The sequence below is a fragment of the Haliotis asinina genome, chromosome 5, assembly GCF_037392515.1.
Source record: "Haliotis asinina isolate JCU_RB_2024 chromosome 5, JCU_Hal_asi_v2, whole genome shotgun sequence".
NCBI classification, from domain to species: domain Eukaryota; kingdom Metazoa; phylum Mollusca; class Gastropoda; order Lepetellida; family Haliotidae; genus Haliotis; species Haliotis asinina.
This window is the reverse complement of record NC_090284.1, coordinates 36,204,554-36,227,616: the sequence shown is the minus strand read 5'-3', so window position 1 is coordinate 36,227,616 and position 23,063 is coordinate 36,204,554. Positions and strand designations below refer to the sequence as shown.

Genomic DNA, 23,063 nt, shown 5'->3' with positions numbered 1-23,063 from the left:
GAATCGAATTCGTATTCAAAAGCACTGCACCAGTAACCATGTCGGCGCTTAATCCTATGGAGTTCTTGATAGTCAACAAAGAAGTATTATTTATCATACTCTTTCAGGAATCGAATTTGAACACTAGGTAATGAATACACAGCATGTAGTCTAACAATCTCGGAACTTCTCAGTTCCTGGCAGTTAAGCCTTGAAAGAAGAACCATTCGTTTCTCTTCCACTTTGCTGGTTCCAGTCAATCACATCCACGCTGACCTTGGTCTGTATATAGGCTGCAACCCCACCCTCGCTGATTTGATGGCAGTCAGTTCACCGGGGGGCTGTGACATTTTAGAGACGGCGACCTCTTGCTGTCGCTATAACGGCTGTTTAGCTGGTCACTGACGATAATGAACAGGTAGTTAGCGTACTGTCGTTCTCGCTCCCAACACACTTCCATCGCCACAGAAAGGCATTAAGGACAATTGCGGCGCATGGCAAGCCGAAACTAGACGTGTGTTTATCTGTATTCAAACAGTATTTTGAAGAGGTTGATGAATATTTATGATATTCATATTCCTGTAAGAACAATTCCAAACATTGATAAATCGCACTGGTCAGGTGACCAGATGTATTCAACTTTGAATGTCAATCGCAATGTAATACCCGGAACAGTACCACTGTCTATACATCAAGTCATCTTGTCTGGATTTTACTCTCTTGTGAACTGTTTAACAAGTGGGACTGAAAAGAGGTATTCAAGTTTGTATATGCCTGCCATGGTTGTTTGCCAAAGGCAGCCAAATCACTGCAGCAATGTTGTGTCTGTTCTGTATAACTGAGTTAAACTGTGTCGATGGTTATGTATCTGCTCACGTGGGTATCGTGCATGTCATGCAGAGTTAGCCACAAATAATAATATACAGCCATAACTGACAGACGAGGAAATGGAACAAATTAGAGAGAAACTCGTTTACAAGAAACCCCGGAGACTGTTTAAAGAAATCAGTAATTTAAGCGCCAAATGGACTCTGGATACACAGCAATTGTACAGATGCGGAATCTGTGGAACACCGTGACCTCTACAATACAATATTCAGATCATGAAGGTTGAACTACATTTAGAAAAGAAAGTTACACGCGTACAGTGTCTTTAGTATAAGCAAATTATCACCCATTGTCATCTTACAGCAGGGCAAACTGTTTCTAGCGATGGCCAAAAACCTCGTGATTTAGACGAAAACATCACATCCAGATCTCTTGGCGATCAATTATACATTACCATCTATTATCTTCCTGACATGTTCTCAAAATGTCAATGATACAACCACATGCAACACTGGTAGTTGAGGGCAAAAAACACATGTAGTGACCGTATAAATCTTTATCACCTTCGTGATCTATAAGTATTAAAAATTCAAAATGGACAGGTGTCTTATTTATTTTGGAGATATCGAAATACAAACGTCATTGTTTCAGCTGTATCTTGCTCAGTATATCGTTTAATGACCGAAAACAGGAGGAGACATTAATTCTGGCATACGTAACCATCCTCGTGAATCACTTTAAAGCACAGTACCAGCACCAGCTATCCACGACACCTGCGTCTTAAACCATGATATACCCAAGTATTAACAGTTTTCCCCAGATAATATTTCTCCGCGAATATGAACGACTGGAACTTTAGTCTCTGTGTTAATGTAGATGTCCATTAACATCAATCAAAACTGCTGACATTAATCATATAACAGAATCGATTCAATAGTTCGATGCTGCAGCTATAACAAATGTTAAGTGAAGAAACGTTTAGCTTGACATGCTCGTAAGGTCGGCAGCACCTGAGTGAATTATTGCTAAGTAGGATTCGCTCGCCACAAGGATCCCAGTATTTACACAGTCATGTTTTAGGGCAGATGTTGTTTCTAAACTAAATGATCAGTTACCTCTCAAATCCTACATTTTAATGTTGAGTAAAAGTTTCATATGGAAAACACGGCACAACAAATGTGAACTATTAAAGAATATTTAAGTGAAAATCAACGGGAACACCATGCCTTGACGACGCAAGGCCGTGATGGTTGTCCAAATAATTCAGTGACTGTAGATTTATGTAGTTTTAAAAGTGTACCCTTTTTTCAATGGTTGATCATGATGTTGGCCAAGATAGTTTCGATTTGATGTCAGACAATATTCAGGATTGGTCATGGGATGTGTCAAAGGGTAGAATAATTGACAGATTTGGTGATAGAGGTTTCATGTACTTTGTATCCAAATAAACAAGCTAGCCATCACAGGAGGCATCTCCGTACCCATCGTCAACTGCACTGTTATAAACAGGCAGGTTATGCCGATGACGACGTCAGTAATAATAATGTACAATGTTGATGTAATGTTGCTCAGGTCAGCTCCGCTATCACGTACCTCGGACCGATAACACTGTAAAACTCCACATCTTTATTTTCCTGCGTTAATGTCATGATTTCATCAAAGGCAAATGGAGTTTTGTGACACCCCTTCCCTGTTTTTCTAGATGTACTGAATGAATATGATGTTGTCTTCGTGCTTGCCGATGTCCTTGACACTTTATTCCAGCGCCCTAATTAACTACAGTGAGGTTGTAATTGGCTAGAGTGAAGATTAATCGATAGGTTAAGGCAGCAGTGATAAGGGCATCATTTAGTACATTGTTCAATCAGGATGGCCGATCTGTGGACACCATGGTAACTATCGACAGAAGATACCCAGATAGTTAGGATAGTTTAGAGTGGGGAGGAAGACATGTTTATTCCAAGATGGCCTTGTATGCTGAAGACATCTTTATTCTAAGGCGACTTAGCTTAGTTCTACCAAATTGACTCGTTTAATATGTACCCTATTGCATCACGCCTGACTGAATTTCTACTCATTTGGGCTTGGGGACTATAGTCTCATTGAACACTAAATTGCCAAGGTTTTGGGGTGTTCGAATAAGAGTCACAACACCCTTACTTATTCATAGGAATTTCTTACAATTTCGACAGTATCACGGTATAGGAATAACTGTGTGAGTAGCTTCTAGACAATACTAAAACTCTCCGATTTGCCGTAGTATGCTGCAATATTTTGTCTACATTAATCGTAACCATCCTAATTTTGACTCATAGCAATTCAGTGTATTGTAGTGCGGTGTTGAATGGCATCGAAGACGCTCACAAATATGAAAGCCCATCACCAGTAAACTGAGTCTTATTCTTATGAAGACTACTTGAAAATCAAAGATCTGTAAATGATGCATATGTCTTCGAGTCAGCGTTTACCACCATGAGAATCAAGCACAGTTCGTGAATACATGTCTGATCCTTAAGACAGCATGTTGCATTATCACAACTGTTTTTTTCAACAAACTATTCGTCTTCAGAGCATTACCCCACTCTCTTGGCACTGTATGTACGCGAGAGAATGCGAAAGGTCAAACAGTTGATCAACTAATTAGTTTGATGTACAAGGAGAAAAGCCCGAGGAAACATTTACTTCATCTCGGGGTGTGATTGGGATTTTTAAAAAGAAATGACGATGCCCGCTACACTGTTACCAAGTAACGAAATGGGTCCAATGCTCGTGCCCGGTTAATAGAGAAAAAATGAATTCAATTCCAATACCTCCTCTGCGTGTTAACAACATTTGACTGGATAATGTGAAGTAAATGTGATTATACAGAATCACATCCGTTCTTTAACAACAACAAACACATAAATGCACACCCGCACATGACCACGGCGACCTTCACGAGGTGTAAGAGTATGTGTTAATAGGATTTCATCATTATTTCAGTGCCAGGGATACCCGAACGAAACAAACATTTGCAAAACCAAGTATTTGTAATCTACTGAAGTTTTGATTCATTATATTCATTATGATAGTAAATAGGCTTAACAGTTGTCTGTTCAAGGGAAAGCAAGAACTTAAGAAATTATGTGGCATTTCACCAAGGGAATAAATCATTTGACTTGACACCAAGGGAGTTCTCATCTATTGATCAAAAATCGTTTAAACTGAAAATACAGTAAAACAGACGAAATCTAAAGATATGAACCTGAGTGAAGCAATGAGACTGGAAAAGTGAGTGAGTGAGTTTAGTTTTAAGCAATATTCCTACAAAATCGATTCATGTAGTCCTCAATCTTGACTTCCGGTGTATATTAAGAAATAAATACTCCATTGATACATAAATGTCATTTCCAGTATTGCGACGTTTCTATTCCATTTCAGTATAATTGCAAGCACAGTTATAGTGAAGAGTGCCCTGTGTCGTAAAGACGTTGTTCAGCAAGAAGTTTATACACACATAGATGTACGTGCTGTGATGTTAGTACAATTACATTATTGGGACAATGCTGGGCATTAGGGAATAGCCTGGCCGATCGTCTACGTTGCAAATGTATGTTTTAGTTGACAACGAAGATAATTTCACTGATAATTTCAGCAATGGACATGATATAGTTAGGGTCTGTTAAACCACTCACACTTAGAATCCTCAGTGCCTATTAGCAGCTGTCCACACACCCAATGTACACATGGGATCTTGTCCGGCAACCCCTGTTTCGGGATTACGCGAGTCCACGTTGATACCGCCGAGACAGCCTCGACAGTTTCGGTCGTGTTGGAAGCCGCAATGAACAGCCTTGTGTGCTCGACAAAGTCAGATTGAAGGACTTTTTATGGACTTTTGGTTGTGGGGAATGAGTCGACTGGGATGTAGTGTTGACAAGTCGGACTTTATGCGCTGTAAGTCCACAGATCCGCTTTATATGTTCAGCAAGACTTCTGTCTGCTGTACACCAATGCCGTCCGCGTGATCGCACTGCTAACGTGTCCAGCGCGAATTGTGCCGTTATAAATCTAATTTGATGTGGGCGATGGTTAATATCAGTTGTCAGATATGTGTGTATATGTCGCCAACAGACACAAACAAATGTACGGTTGGGCTGCTTACATATGCAATTTCAACAGATCTTTAAATGGAAGTAAACGAGTTATACATTACTAAGCAATATTTTGTCTAAGAATCGAAAATGATGTAAACAGTAAACTCGACATTTGCACATTCCTAATCCAGAATCTATGCTAATTAAGAACGTAAACAAAACAACTGAACTCAAGAAGAAAGACTTGCAAGCACGTTATTCTATTTCCATGTACCAACAATCCGAGTAACAGGATAATTATTACCGCTTTAAAAGTCTGTCTTAAAGTACACAACGTTGAACTTGAACTTGAACGTTGAACACGGCACGAAACAACCTAAAATCATCTGTACATGTAACACTCGCGTAGACTAACAACTAGTCTCTGAAAGAACATATTGTACAGAAACTAGTTCACTGTTAAACAAATGAAATATAATGAAAAGGGGCCCTGAGACTTCTTCATTTTCTGAAGCTGTGGAAATATAGACTTGCCATATTTTCTAGACTGCCGTGGACTTTCCTGGATATATTTGCTTCAGGGTCTGTGCAACAGACAAATGCTCACTCCGCTATACCTCAGTGTAGATTGTGCACAGAGAGTAGTGACTACAAATGTTGACATGGCGAAAATAAACCATTTACTTCCAAGGGCAATATGAACAGCCTCCGGAGAGATGACACTGTGTTATAACATCTGTGCTATAATGATATTGATGAAACCGTCAGGCACATACAAGACATTGCCGGTCAGACTGTCATATAAATGTAAGCCATCACCTTGAATGAGGATGAGGCATTTTTAATATCTTTCTGTTTGTTCCGATTTGTTAAACAACTGTGGACATTTGCAAATGAAAAAGAGCAAAGGTTCATTGTGCTTTAAAACTTACGTTTAATGCCGAAGTGTAATTGTCGATACTTCCCGAAGTTCAATATATAGTTGTGCTCTCATACCATGCATGTGGTTATGCATCAGACTAGTGTTTCTAACTATGACACCAAATGCATTGTGGCACGCATGTTGTGGTGACGTGAGTCATCTGTGACTATGTTAGCGTCTCAACTACAGCTGAAAAACAGTTGAGTGGTTTAAGATCTTCTCTGCATAACGGGTTTCATAAGTACAAGTTTCTGAACTGTATTTGGTTATCTTTGCTGTCTACGCACCAGAAGAAATCACAATCTACTCCTTCCAACAAATTTGTCAAACGACATCTCAACTAAAGGAGTCAGAACATCTTCATAATGTCTAAAACCTATATCCATTCTAAACGACCATATTTATTCTTATACACTGCAGTAGTCAACACAAACATACACATCCTGAGAGACGTATGGTGTTTCTGCTCAACGATCTGTAATGTATTGTGATGTGAACGAACGCCTACTTTGTCAAGGTACGCGAGCCATGTGATCAATTTCAGTCAGCACTGCATCATGGCAAGTCGGAAAGCCAGGTAGCCACGTGTTCTTGTATCCAAGATAGCAATTTTTTTTTGTTTAACAAAAGCAACTATGAAATGCATGTTGGCCTTAAAAGCATCTTGGAAATGCTTCCCCAGGTTTAAGTGTTTGTCTGGATTGTGTAATTGTAGTGTATGATCACGTGGATGTAAATTTTCAGAACTCAAGTAAAATGGATTAATTTTCAAAGGGAACTAATGGAAGTGTACGTGTTCTGATGCAATACATATTCCGTACAGAACATTACTCAGCTGGGGGCAGTGTCAACGTCTTAAGTGAGTCACATTTCTTTCCTCAAATATTCCATTCTTTTACGTACGTGACGGGTTTCCAACGCTACATTTGCATAAAACCATTTTCATTTACAGCATGCTTTTATCGAGAGTCTTCATTAGAAGGTGGCTAGAGGCCCACTGTCAAACAATCAAACACGAACACTGTAAGAAACTGTAAAGTGGATACTCAGCGAAGAATGAAAGAAATTACTTAGAGACTTTCACATCGAAACTTTTTTAAGTCTCATTAAAGAGGTATTGATGACACTGGTGTTCAGAACACATTCCACTGTTGTGTCACGAGTCGTAACTGTCATGTCATAATCCAGTTGTTGTTTTTTCAAACTGAAAAGAATAACCAGGTCATTGAAAGACCCATGTTAACGTTCACCAGAGGAAGTTAGACTCGGAATCAATTAATATATATACCCAAAGTGTAAAGTGTTCCACCGGCAGATAGCTTCAACGCTGTGGAGAAGGTAGAGTGACAGTCATGTTTTCTGGTGTTGTGGATTTCCAAATTGTAACATAAACATGCCCCTGGATCGCTACGCAAAATAATTCTTTGTGAAACCAACAAACAATACAAAAACACATTGTATCATAGCGGTCACTAAGTGTGCTAAGTTAATAAGTTAAAGTTCTGACGATAAAACCAATTGTCAGATATATCTCATCACGATCAAGTAAAGAGACCTACGTGTTGATAGTGACATAATGGTTTCTTCGTTTTATGTCAGTTGTTTCACAGGAAGGAAAAGCCAATTCCCAGGGCGCTGATGATTATTAAAGCTGTACATGTTGCAGTGTTTAATAATTGATGGGAAAGCACAGTAGTCAGTTTACTCGCTGCGCAAGGAGGGAATATATCAATAATGTCAAGATTCAACGTTTAATCAGGCCAAGAAATAGATAAAAATATTACATTTTCTCTGTTATATCATTCAGTTCTTAATGGAATGGTTCTAGGTCCGTTATTTCCAATGAAGTCTCTTGAAGTGTCTTCATGACACCGTTGCACACGGAACCGTGCGTTAACGACATTCCCACAAGAACAGGGTAAACCTTCAATAGACAGGAAGTCTTACAGAAACAAAACCACTGCATACTTTAAGTATTGATTTTAGCTTTATCAAGTTTTAATTTTCCAATTACCAAATATGCCCATGTCTAGGAACAATACTCTTAGGGCACTATTTATCCAAAGTGCCAAGAATGAATACGAATATGTCATAGTGATGAAACTGCATAATAGAACAGTTAGGTTAAGAGCATGACTTAAGAATGACATAATTTGGTCTTTAAGAGGCCTCAATGAAATTAGAAGGGATGCATTTCATCAAACGCGTTTTCTTTTAGTGAGTAGGTATTGATCTCAATAGCCAAATGATTCCGAGGACGAAACTGGTATTGGCAGCCGGGCAGCTACTGAATCGGTCTTCAAGGCTGACATCTTTGCCCCAGAATCTCACTGTTTACTTGGGCTTGACATTGCTGAGATGGCATGGTAGACTGTGTACAGGCCTATTGCACGGTTAGCAGACTTTATGTAATAGCTTTATTCATTTTACTACCATTCAGTGAGAGGCTTCCGGGTCTGTCACAAGTACAGCATGCTTGTCGCTGTAAGCCGAATAGATCTGGTATACACTGATATTTATTCTTCTAAATATTGTAAACTGATATACCTACACAACCTGTAATGACAGTGAGATCCAAAAGGACCCAGACCTGTCATTGCCCTTATTTTCTAGACTTTTATATATTTATATATATGTATAGACTTGATATTGCATTTTTATAACATACTTGTGGGGGACTGTGAGACAGATATTAGTTGATCTGTGACTCTTGCATGGCTGACAGAGCACACTGTAACCTGATACTTTGTTGTTGCTGATAGTCACGCTATAACTGGATGAATACCTGTTCAACAGCGTTTGTGAACGTCTTCAGTATTATTACTGGTGCTGGAGAAAATATGTATCTTCTTGAGAGTTTCACTCATGACACGTGCAGTTCATTAGCTGACATTACGAGCAGCAACAACGGCAGCAACAACTGCTCCTGGGTAGTCGTCAACTGTCCCCAAGTATGCGAACGTCGAAAGAGTCTACTGGTTCCGGTGACTTGGTGGAAAAGTCTTCATTATTTATTGGACTGCATTATACTTCTCTCCTCAGCATCAAAGAGCAACAAAGAACATGGGATGTCGTTCAAGCGTAGAGAGAACACAAGTGAAAAGAACAACCGAGCCGTGCACACTTACAGAACGTCAGCATGAAATAAGATTTGATATTAGCAAATGTCCCAGACATCTAGATACGAAGTGAATCATACACGACAGTTATTAGTCTTCACCTAGTTAGCACAACAAGGTTCCCGGTTAGCGTGTCGGTGTACCCTGTTCAGTTGTTTTACCTTGAGAGTGTATTGGAGTTTCGTTCAACTCCATATTCATGAAAGCAGAAAGTAATAATAAACCATATATAGTTTTTTTTAAAATAGAATTTCTGAGACGTTTTGACAAAATAGTGACGATGATTTTGTCTGCGGAGCCACCAGTCACAAATAAACACAGCTAAATATAAATTATTTGTTATCACTTGTTTATCGGTGACTCCATGCCAGTCTTGGACTTTCATCTCTCTGTAGACAAGCATTCTCGGTTGTAGACAGCAACAACCGGAGCAGCTGGAGTGTATCTCGACATGAAAGGAGAGTTGGCTTTTCAAAAACAGACGTCATTCTTGTTGTCAAACAGCCAAACTTTAATGCATTGATCTAACGATGACTGAGTTAAGCAGTTATTTTAGTAGCTTGTAATTCTAACTCAGTTAGTAGATCACTGAACAGTAATTCACTATTTGGAACGATATCAAATCATCTATAGTTGAAGCTTAATCTCCTCATGTTTTCAGTTTGCTGTGGTTGCTTTGTCAACCAAGAGGAAGTTCTGACTCGTATGCATAAAGATGCAGTTCAACAAACAGGGACAAAAAGATTGCTCAACTGGAATACGGTTTGTGGGATGTTCTTTCCCCAAACTCCACACAGATTTTCTGCACGGGAAGTGCATCATGTGGCATATTGATTTCTACGTAAACTTCGATGACATTTGCTTTCATTTTTGAAAGAAATCTTGAACCTTTGAAGATAGAAATGAAACTACATGTCCCATCATCACGAGGCGAATTCCCCAAGGATGAAGGCATGTAGTTACTGAGTTTGTGTTACGTTGTTTAAATGACTTCTGGGCTTTGTAGGGATATCTCCATCTATGGATCAGCAGTGAATCGAGTTAGTAACAATGTAGTGTATTATGGATGTGTGACCAACTTCGCAGAGAGCATAAAGTCATCTTAAATTCGTGTTTTAAGGTTTTACAACCAGACTCTAAGATGTAAATGATTATTGCTTCACTATCGAATCATAGCTTCTATACATATTCAGAAGGGCGTTTTGTCAACAAAGAATTGTTGACAATGAGGTGAATTTTAGTGAATGTATCTGGAGTGAGTTCTACCCGGAATTGTGCTTCAGTGATTCAAACGGAGATAATACCGTTATATAACCTTTCGCAAATTCTCAATCACATACATACGTATTCCAGACATATTTAATGCATATGTAATTCCAGACATATGTATTTTTATAATGCAGTCTTAAGAAGCTCGCAACCACGCCAAGGATACAACCGAAGTTAGCACAACCCGGAAGCGCCTGCAAGAGTAAAGCTATCATGGTGAAATTGATCAGCCTATATAGGACAGAGATCTGTCCCGCTAGTGACAGGGCATGGGTACCCTTGTCGCAAATAATTTTCACAGTTCTTTCGCCATTTACACCAAAAGGAATCGGTTTCTCGGCATGGGCGTTGCCTCTTCAATGGCATTCGTACTTACAGACGTTTATGAAACCTAGATCATACAATGCCATACAATACAATCAACACCTGAAGCAGAGTGTTCTGGTCAGAAAATATACCACCATCGCTTGCATCAATATGTGTCGTCAAAAAACTCATTCACATTGCCAATTACCCTAATTAATCTTCTTTACAGACAAAACGTCCTGCAAGATGATTCATTGCCAATACCATCTATTGTGTATTTACGTCAGTGGCGATACAAGTGTATTTTACTGCATACAGCTAATCCTTTGGCTCCATGAAGAAGACGTCATTAAGCGAATGTTCTTACATTCATAGGTTATATCAAAGCAGTAACGGTTCCTGAGGCTACTTCACACATCTATCAGGACGATGCCATAGCTCACATAGACTACGGCAGATGAGACACTGCAATCTTTATCAGGAACTTTCGATGATGAAGCATCAGTTTAACGTCTTTAGTTTCTGCGAAAAATATGGTTGTCGTTTTCTTTCTTAAATAAATGGTTTGAACGAAAATTACTTCCCTATTCGCCATTCGTTATCCATGGTCCCAGATTTCAAAGTCACCTCTGTGGCAAGGCTTTGCAGATCAAACCTGATTAATTAAATGTAAATCCGCTCTGCTCCCATCCATGCTTTGATGAGCGAGCTCGTAGGGGAATGAAGGAGAACTTGGCACGAGCACTTATACCATATAACGACTACATAATAATACGGTGACTGATTAAGACATATCTATACGGCGCTTGAAGCACACACATAGGTTAATGTTCAATGAACGTTGTAACGTATGTTAAATCTGTTAAAAACAGATGACATTCTGTCGAATTGAATGGGTGTGTTTCTTTACCTCATTCCACCGATGCTGACATTTGAAGATGAAGTGGAAGATAAAATTACAGATCTCTTTTTCATTTGCAAATTTCTTTAACTCAAGTATTGGTCATTTGTAATATGATCATTTCAGAAATGATCATTTTAGTGTAACCCTACGGAATAATTAACAGTTCATAGAGATGCTATTTTACGTTTGAAATGTAGATAGTATGTCATGATCACGTGTGTATGTGTGTTGAGGGTGAGCTGTTGTTTCTTTCAGTGATGATGCTTACACGTGCCATTGTTCATTCATTTTGTCTTAGGGATTGCAAAAGTGTACATTTAGATCATTGATAAATATGAAACAGGTGAATAGAAGCCTTGAGACTATGAGATATCTAGATACATTTAGCAAACCAACAGAAGATAGATTGAGAGAGTAAGAGAAAGCGTGATACATTGTTAGACAGGCAAAAGCTAGATACATTTAGCAAACAAAGTGAAGCTAGTGAGATTGACTGACTGACAGAAATGCTTGACAGGTTTATAGACGACAATGGCTTGACATACTGCTAGATTTACAGAATGAGAGACACGGTGCTATACTTAAAGAATGCAACAAAGATTGTTAGAAAACACACCAACAAACATGTATATGTCAATATCACGTATAGAAGAAATCGACACAGAAACAAAATACAGTTCCAGTATGTGCGTTATGATATTTTGTGGATGTGCCACTGTGGCATGATGAAGCAGGGTGTTTTAATATGCTGCATTAACAAAAACCGGTAAGTACGATAACTCATTATCCATACAGTAATACAATATAATTAGATTATGGCAAATACGTGCACCTCACCTCAATAACAGTGAACATGAAACTTCCAAACCTCCGTCGATCTGGAACTGATTAAAGTGAATGTGATTTTGGAAGATTTGCTAATTGCTCATGTGTTGAATTAACCTCGTCGTACCTAGGACGACGCACCCTATTTCCACACCGAGTGACTATGGCAGCATGTGTGTGTGTGTAGATTGCATCTTTACCCAGTTGCTATACCCGGACAGGGTTGTTAGTTTTGGAAAAGGGTAAGTGAAAGGTATAATATATGCTGCTTTGGTAAATACTACCTGACAACCGTGCATTTGTAATGTGGCCGATTAAGTCAAAGTCACATACTTTCATAAGACAGTAAAACATCGATAACTCAAAATCCTTTGGAAATATACCGAGGATCCCGTCGTTCGACACAAGCGGAGTAGCAATTCAAACTATATTCCCAATTCGAAATCTTAAGACCATGATAGATGCTTTTTGACACTCTGTGACCTTCGGGTTTTGAGATGCCTCTCCATGGCAAAAAATGTGTTCTTTCGTTTAAGTCTAATGTAAGATGCAAATATTATTTTTTGTTGACCGTATAGAATCTGTGTATTAATAAAGATTATTGATTGCTGAAAAAAACGGTCAGGAACTTCAGACGGGCTATCGTTCGATTAGCTATCATCACATCTCAGTATTGTTGTCCTTCCGGACAACTGGCAGCACCTCATGCATGCTTATCGCCTGGCTTTGGTTAAATAGCTCATACATAACCAATATTGCTCTCACATTATGATATTGTCCCACAATAGGCTGCATACAAAGGATAATTCCGATTGATCCATTAATCCCGAGATAATTCATCCTGAAGGTAACATTGTTTCTCGAACACGTTCTTTTCTCCCGAGGTTTTCTAGTCCTCGGCATGTTCATGTATATCGCGTATCGACACCTCGTCGCGTCGGCTCGCTAGAGTCGAATGGGAAAATGGCATAAATTAGATGCATAATTTATTCATCCTACAATATACAGCAAAACGGTTGTTACCCCCCTCATACTAGTGGAACGTGAAATCTTATGACGTCATAGCGTAGCATGCTTACATGCCTTTTCTTGCACCATATTGATACCTACCGCGAAGTGTGTTACTGTTGGGGATCATGCTGATGTTCTAGTGAAGCAAGTTAGGTAATTCTGATATTTGTTTTGCATAATTCGTCTGGCTTTGACAAAGCACAACTAGCTTTATTCTTCCCCTTGAATTATTGGTTGCGTCCGGAAAGTCTTTCGATCGCAATGAAGATTAAATACGGCTTGCAGTGTAGAGTGGGTAATTTAGTCGTGCTTAATTAAATGAACAGACATACTGACGACCGCCAAGAGTCTGGTAGTGGAATAGTTACCTTATCTTGAAGAATTACACCCACTGTGGCGGCGATGGGTACAACTCCATGAACAGTCATGACGTCATTGACAAGTTTCCTTCCGCATATAGTACACTATTTTTGTTCCGTCTGTGAATTATTTAAAATTTGGTAATCAACGTTGCACAGATGGTTTTTATGGACATTCTCTGAAATTAAATGGATGAGTGAATGCATGCATGGATGGATAAAGTTCATATTTTATTATTGTTTATGATTGTTTTATTAAATTGTGTTTTTGACGATCTTCTACCATTTGATCTCAAACAACGATATCATTATCACAGTGAGATGCGCGAGGCATTAGAACTGTGTATTGTAATTACTTTGGAATGATAGCATTTATTAAATTGAAGAATCATCTTTTCGTGGTTTAATTTTACACCGAGGCGTTTATTTGATCTTACTTGTATCACGTGAGTTCGTTATGGCAAAGGAAATTACGACGCACGAAAACAGGGATTGTATCTGGCATGACTTCAAGTGTGAGGTTAATGAGATTTCTCGAATATAATTGAATGAAGGGCGAAAGGGAAAACCAAACTGTCGCCTGAAATAAACTTTATCTTTTCACAGAACCAGGTTCTAGATTCCACATATTTTGGAAAGTAAAATGGTTGATCACGCGAGATGTAGAATGTGTCGTCTGCGAGAGCACGCGGGTTGTCAGAGCAGACGAGAATTGATCGCTTTGAAAGCGAGGCTGAGGAGCGACATCACATCCCGGAGTCTGAAACATTCACCTAGGAGCTTGTGAGCCAGGCATGGTCTGGAACTGCCAAAGGATATACCAGCTGAAATGTTAATATAAACATCTTGCCTGGCTTCGCCGTAATTGTCGATGCAAGTGTAACTGATTTGAAGCAGCAGTGGAGGAGTGAATCGTTCAGTTGATGAAGAGAGCGTGACGGCTGGTAAAGTGGAACATGCTACCAAACAACAATGGGTTCGATAATTGATAGCAGAGTGCTGTGTTTCCTGGTGACAACGATAACTTCAGGTAGGAACCGTTTCTGAATCTCCCCACATAATCCCCTCATCCCCAAGCTACCATCAAGGCCGGGTCGCACGAGCCAACCAACACTTGTGGTACAGTGCCATTGATGCCCAAACAGTATCCGTTCCAATAAATACGCACTGTCGGTTTTCTGGTAGGATGTGATACTTCTTTAAGTAATATAGGCCACGATATTGAGCGTATAATAACTGACTGTATTATTGTCTCTGAGGTGCTTTCGTTGGAGACCAATCAGCGTAGACTGATTGTGAGTTGCGTGATTAATATAAAGGTCTGTAAGGATGTGAGAGAGAATTGATTCGTGTTGTATAATCCATGTTTACACTTGTCGTTATGCCAGAATAGCAAAACTGGAATCTCAACCTGTATAGCTGAAACAAAACCGAGAGCTCAGTCAGGGCTAGTCGGCTTCATAGCACACATGTCAGTGAGATAGAAATCATCAGATGTCGATCTGGATGCAGATGCGTTGTTTCATGGCCGTTAGTCATAGCTAACCTACAGCAAAAATAATACCAAACGTTATAACTTCATTCCTCTCCCACCAGGGGGAAAATGGAAGGTCACCATATTTTATACTGTGAGAACCTTGTAATGTTGTTGGCATAATGGATTGTCCTATATTGAATTACTCGTAACTCACAACGCTCGATTATACACCTTTCAGATGCACTGTTAATAACGGGATTGTTGTAGTCCCCAAACGCCCCAGCTCACACCGCGTTAAGCCGTCTCAATAGATCCAGCGGTATTGGGCATTCGGAGTCTGTCGGAATTCCTTCAGAACTGGATATCGTGTAAACTAGGGATGATCAGTCGCACTGGATTGTTATTTTGTGTCAGGTGAAAACTTCCTTGAATGGGATGCCCTGTACTTCAATTAGATCTCAGGTTTAGTTTTTTAATCATGAGACGACATTCAATGCCGAAGGGCTTGAGAATTATTTCTCGAATGTTGTACTTATGAAAACACTGGAGTGTATTAGATCGTACATGAGACAATGTTTGGTTTTTTTAAGTCATGTTGTTAACTGGGGTTTAAAGAATACCATGTATTTGATGAAACATTTAGTAGACAGTATTGTCTCATGCATTTTTGATGAGGATGTTCGAACTCTTCGTGAAGGAACGACTAACCAACATATAATATGCCGTGGAACAGCTCAGATATACTTGACTCTCTTGGTTCATGACAGAATGTTAGTGATTTCGCTCGCACGCCCCCTACCATAGTTGACTGGTGAGTCTGTTTATTCACCTAATCGTAGTTCTGTATCGAGGACACATACTGCACTTTACACACAATCGCTAGCACATTATCAATTATTCACGTGATTACAGTGCTAGTTATCCTGGTGGGTTGTGAAGCTGTCGGTGGGTTGATTGTCGTGTTTGTATGCTTATTAGCTGTAGCTGTTTGACTTCTGCATTACAGCGAAAAGAAGCGAAAGTGCATTAAAAATGTCAGGGCGGTTGACATGGTGGAAGGCAGGTCAATTTCTTGTATTTTGAAGTAGTCAGTCATGATGAAGTTTAATGCATTGCTTCAGTTTAATATTGATGTAAAATAAAATACCAAGAATGCAGTTATTCCATCGTCGTCCAGCGAGAATAGTGCCAACAAATTAACGTAAATAGTTATAATACTGAAATAGGAGCTTCAGTGTAGCTATAGGATGTAAAATGACTAAAAATAAGAAAAAGAAGGAAATATGACGTTTGTGAGCATTGTTTAAATGCGCGCGCATGCACACGCACACACACACGCACGCACACACATCCACAAACAGCGATCATCCTCAGCCCAGACAGTCATATACACAACTTTTGGTCCGGACACTTCTCTTCCTTGTCCTTCTTGGACATGTATGAACTATATATATATATATATTGTTAATACGGACGTGTTGCTTCAGGAATTAAACCAGGTGCGTTTCTTCAGGAAATTAAACCAGGTGCAGAATGGCATCTGTGACGCTCAAGACAGCACCAGAAATTACAGGGCGGACAATACGGTATATTAACGATGCGATGTACGCACAAGGTGATTTCTGAAGTTGAGATATTACAAAGTTCGTCACAACTCATCGATCGAAAAATCTTTACTTTTCAAAGCTGACCGCGTGGCTGTGAAATACGAACACAAACGTTTGTAAACATTGCATGCTCGCTTATTGTGTGACATTTGAATATGAACGCTTTGAATATCAAGGTTGTTTGGGTTCCTGTGCCGTGGGACTAGCTGGCATTATCTGGTCCGTGTGTTCTATCCACAGTTTCCACTTTTAGACTTGACATCTGCAGGTTAATGTACTTTAAGATGTCTTCATACTGAGGTCATTATTTGTAGAGTGATGGCTCTGTATGTGTCTGTTCCATGGCGTTTTGATAACGTCGTAACCTGCAGATAACAAATATGTTACACAGACTCATAAACCACGTGCTTTTTGCACAGGTAAGACGTGTATAACGTGTATAGTAATCAGACACATAACACTTATACTGGTCGATGTATAACACGTATACTGACTGAATGTATATCACGTGTACAGATAGGACATACGACGTATGTCAGTGGACATATAACACATGTACCGACATACGCATATACCGATTGGTCAAATAACATCATGATGTATACCGATTAGACATATAAAACGTATACTGATTGTACATATAACACGTATACCGATTGGACATCTTACGCGTATACTGACTGAATACATAACACGTATACTGATTGGACATATACCACGTATACTGATAGGCCATATAACACCTATTCTGGTTGAACATATAACACGTGATAGGACATTTAAGACTGGATAAGATAAGATGAGTCTTTATTGGGAGGGAATGTTGTGTACATCAGAGGTATATGGCATATCAAAACAAACAGCACAATACAGACATACAAACATAAATAATTAAAACAATAATCTTTACGACATCCAAAACTGTAGCATCTAGAAACACTAAAAGTTAAGAATAAAAGCTATAACAATAACTATGAGTTAAGTGCAACAGATAACAGAATATTTAAGCACGGTTTAAAAGAGATATTTAACCATGAATAAAATATTGTTTTGCTCTCATAGATTTAACATTGGGGATAGGATATTTGCAACCAAAGTGTAAAAGCGTATAACAGGAGTTTTAAACTTGAGATGGGTCATTGTAAATACTTGAGGTAAGATTAGAAAACAGTTGAAATGTACAGAGTTTCTAAAATTCACAAGAGCCTATTTTCACTGTACCTCTCACAACTCTTTCCAGCTTGCTCTTGTTTTGGAGCGTTAATTAAGGTTCTATATCAACACCGTGTTGACTGAATACATGATATGTAGAACAGTTTAATAATAAAGAGTGTATTTGCAGTGAACGGAGTGTGCGCATGAAGCGTAGACGGGACTGGCATTTCTTACAGATAGCATCGATATTCTGTTGGAGGAAAAGTTTATTGTCAGTAATATTAATAGACACTTGTAGTTTTCAACTACTTCTACTTCTTGACTCTGAATAGTAACAGGTGTGATTGATGATCGTTTTCATGCGAAAGTCAACGATGAACTCTTTAGTTTTGACGTGAAGTTCGAGAAAACTCGTATACTGGTTGGACATACAATACGCGTACTGATTGGACACATACTACGTAAGTTGTTTGGACATGTAACTTGTTTACCGAAGTATTCTCAGTGTATGAAATAGTACTGAATGTATGACATTGTGTACATAGAGCGTTAAGAAGATTCATGTTAATCATTCAGAGACAACTGTGTGTGATACGATAGTTGATATCGGCGGCCCTTGTATTTAGAGGGAACTGTATAATTTCTTAATTCTAAAACTAGATGTGCACCGACAGGAATGTAAGTATCCTCTCATTCTCTACACACAGAAACTAGTAGACATGGGAGCAATTTGAAAGAATCAGTGTAAAATGTACTAATAAGGATATACAAGATGTTTGATGCGCCATTGTATACACAATTTAGGTGTCAGTTTAGATATCAATGCTAAAATTTATATAAAAATACCAATGTGAAATGCAAAGAAAATTAACACAATATGTTTATAAGGCGCTGAAGTAACAAAAAGTAATTGTTAAATTGTATCCTTGCCAAGTGGTAAATGCTTTCCTTGACTGTCCATCACAAATCACTGTAGCTGTAACCAATGACTCTATACTGGAGCTAGGGGCCAAATATGGATGAAGCCAATAAAATCTGTCTGTTACTAGAGTACTAATCGTATATATAACACGCATGCTGTTTGGACATAATACATGTATGTTGTTTGGACATATGACGCCTTTCTTGTTTGGACATAATACCCGCATGCTGTTTGGACATATAACACCCTTGTTGTTTTGACATAATACACGTATGTTGTTTGGACATTGCACACGAATGTTGTTTGGACATAAAACACCTTTCTTGTTTGGACATATAACACCTATGTTGTTTGGACATATAACACTTATGTTGTTTGGACGTAATACACGTATGTTCTTTAGACATAATACACCTATGTTGTTTCGACATATAACACCCATGCTGTTTGGACATAATACACGTATGTTGTTTGGACATATAACACCTATGTTGTTTGGACATATAACACTTATGTTGTTTGGACATAATACACGTATGTTCTTTAGACATAATACACCTATGTTGTTTGGACATATAACACTTATGTTGTTTGGACATAATACACGTATGTTCTTTAGACATAATACACCTATGTTGTTTCGACATATAACACCCATGCTGTGTGGGCATAATACACGTATGTTGTTTGGACATATAACACCTATGTTGTTTGGACATATAACACTTATGTTGTTTGGACATAATACACGTATGTTCTTTAGACATAATACACCTATGTTGTTTCGACATATAACACCCATGCTGTTTGGACATAATACACGTATGTTGTTTGGACATATAACACCTATGTTGTTTGGACATATAACACTTATGTTGTTTGGACATAATACACGTATGTTCTTTAGACATAATACACCTATGTTGTTTGGACATATAACACTTATGTTGTTTGGACATAATACACGTATGTTCTTTAGACATAATACACCTATGTTGTTTCGACATATAACACCCATGCTGTGTGGGCATAATACACGCATGTTGTTTGGACATATGTAACGTATGTTTAAACGGATAAAGGAAATAAATGGACAATCCATGTGTTGTTTACTGTAGCGGGTTATTTCACCCCAAACACGTTCACCCCAGTACAGTTTCATCCTATTTAGATGAATTATTGTTATCAAATATAAAATTCTTTCAATATTTTCTTCATCTATGTATAGTGTCAAAACAGCATATTCAGTTTGTTTGTATCACCTCATATTGGCTGTGCTGGATTCTGAAGTCCTATACAGACACTAGGGACAGACAAATATACAGATACAAGGGACAGACAAATAGTCAGTTCATTGAATGATAACAATTTATAGCATAAAAGTACTCGTTGGATATTTAAAAGGTACCATATAAATATTATCTGGTATGCTATAAGAGCACAGTGAACTAACACGCACACTGACAGACAGAGTAGCTGAGCCAGGTCTCCAAACATGCAGGCGCCAATGCAGAAATGCAATGCAGTGTCAAACTCGATGTTTACTTATATAGATGTATACTTATGCTGTTCAGGGATAAAACACAATACTGAGACAGATAACACGCATGTAATGTACCCTTGTACGCAGCCAATATGACGTCTCAACATATCATTGCATTGTTGTCACTTACACAATGAGACCCGTCAAAGTCCGGGGTAGAATAGGCCTTCAGCAACCCATGTTTGCCATAAAAGGCGACTATGCTTGTCGTCAGAGCCGACTAACGGGTTCGGGTGGCCATTTTCTCTAACTTGGTTGGCACATGTCGTCGGTTCCCATTTGTGCAGATCGATGCTCATGTTGTTGATCACTGGAGTGTCTGATCCAGACCCATATAGCTTGGAATATTGCTGAGTGCGGCGTAAAACTAAACTCACTCACTCATCTACACAATGTATTAATGTTCTGAATAACATGATACAGAGTGCCTGTCACTATTCCTGAGAATGCAAATATCAGAATTGTAGGTTTATGCAGTAGACGTCAGGTTCGGGATTGTTGCACTGACATAACGAAGTTCATGAACGTGACTGGGTGTTTTAATCAGGCACCAGGGACGATCTATAGTGCTACAGTTTAAAATAGTTGACTCCGTTCAGACACAGTGTACAAACTCACACATCAGAACAGGTGATTAATTTAACATTTTAACAATCAAATTGCCCTTTATAAACGCAATAAAGTATTACAGATGCTGCAAATTGATTTGCTGAAGCCATAATATATAATTTTATCGATTTGTTTTAAAGATATTTAAATTAAATTAGACTGTATGATGGATGCAGTTTTCAAATATCGTGAAGGACCCGTCTGGTTGTAATTAATATGTAAAATTTAGGAAGCAGTTGACAGGAACATAGCACTTCAAAGAAGAGACAGTTTTGAAAATATTAATACATTGAGGCTAAACCTTTCGAACACATTTCGTGATACGATGAACTATTATATTAACGACATCAGTGTCTCATTTCATGATATTATTGAACCATCTGCAATTCTTACAGACACATAATTTATAGTTATATTATATACATACTGAGTAAATGCCTATAGTATGTCCGATGTGACCTCGACTCATGAAAGTCCGGGTTGAGACTGATATTCAGTAACCCATGCTTGTCATAAGGGGCGACAAACGGATCAGATGGTCACGCTCGCTGGCTTTTTTGACACATGCATTCGTATCCCAATTGCGCAGACCGGTGATCATTAATGATGCACATAAAGTAAGGATGACATATGGATATACCTTTTAAGGTGAGAATAGACTGCTGTGATTTCAAACTCGACAGATGGGATAGATCTGGTCTTCATGACTTAACCCAAACTGGTTACTGGGCAGCGCTTTACCTTCCAGCTACACGTGATATATATTCTGCCGTCCACACTTCAATAGCTGTGTTTATATGTGTGCACATGAGACTCTAGAGGTACGCATTCAACCTCTTCATTTCCATATGCTGAAGCCTCTGCCTAATTTGATATAGGGCATGGGATAGCGACTCAATGCATATGGTGTGGAATTCAATCGGATTTAAGCGATTGAATTTGTGAATTTGGGAGTTTTTTCAACAAAGCCGTGAGGCAATCACTTTTAGGTGTGATGAATATAAGTAATTTGAAAAGGATCTTGTTCCGGTCGCATGTATAAACACGCATGTCCGCACGTACAGGCACCTTCTGACCTGTCAAAACCATGTACTTGGAAGACGGTTTAAAACCTCAGACCAGACAATACAGATAAATCGATCGTCAAGTTGACCTTGACCTATCTACTCATCAAAACACCACTTTGTGCATGTCCCTGTGGAAGTTCTGACTTTTAAGAAGCACACTGTGGCAGCTCATCATTCCCAGGCAGTGCCAAAACACGATCGGAAAACGTTTTGCGTGGATTAACGACCTCGTCCGCTTGGGAATTAACTGAAGAAGCCCAAAGAAGACAGCTTTTTGACAACCAGAGGAGAACACGCTTTGAAACCGTTCCAGACTCCAACAGGTGTCGATAAGTTTCCTACAAGCGAAACAATATTTAATTACCTGAAGTGATCAAAAAGGACAACAATAAGGAATCACCTCCCTGACACATGACGTCATTGATTGCCTGTCGGGCCTGCTGATGGTATCAGACTTGCTAATGCTCACCGAAACCTAGCTTACCTATCTAGAGACCATGGCTTCTAGTAGGAGCCAATAAAAGTCGTAAAAAGATATTAAAATAACATTTCCACGTTTATCGTAATAATGTAAAGGTTGTCGGTTTTCTATTAGCTCTCAAACTACTACCATTAGCAAGTTGAGGTTCACCCTTCCGTCACGCTGAAAGGTCAGTAGGTCTGAATTCATGTAGTGATCAGCGATGTCTGCGATGGCTATTTTTAAGATATGCCTGTGGTTACGAAGGTGACTCAGATAGCAGTGATTATTGACTGGCAACATATAAATACATTCACAATGACTGGAAGGAAACATCATGACGAACACAATGTAAAGGTTACTGTTATCACCTGTCTACCATGCTCTTTCAGTTGTGAGTGAGCTTTGAGAACTTCCCACAGGGTTTTACAAGATTTACCCCTCTGTATGTGTCAGCATCTGTGTCCTGTGGCGGAGTTTCACAGTACCCAGTGATGAGCCACCATGCCTAATTTTTATTTTTTTAATGTTTTTATTAAGTATGGAATGCATCACGTGTCATAGCTATGTACACAGTTCTTACAGTATGGAATACATCACATGGCATAGGAATGTACACAGTTCT

The 23,063-nt window shown here is 38.9% G+C and overlaps 1 protein-coding gene across 1 annotated transcript in view; it reads left to right on the top strand.

The window, feature by feature from the left end:
- Positions 1 to 14,313: 14,313 nt before the first annotated feature.
- LOC137284729 (uncharacterized) overlaps positions 14,314 to 23,063 on the top strand; it is a 47,265-nt gene continuing 38,515 nt past the window's right edge. Inside the window, exon 1 of the mRNA XM_067816649.1 lies at positions 14,314 to 14,628. Coding sequence (XP_067672750.1) covers positions 14,571 to 14,628 — 58 coding nt within the window. The 5' untranslated portion in view covers positions 14,314 to 14,570. The remainder of the gene's footprint in view (positions 14,629 to 23,063) is intronic.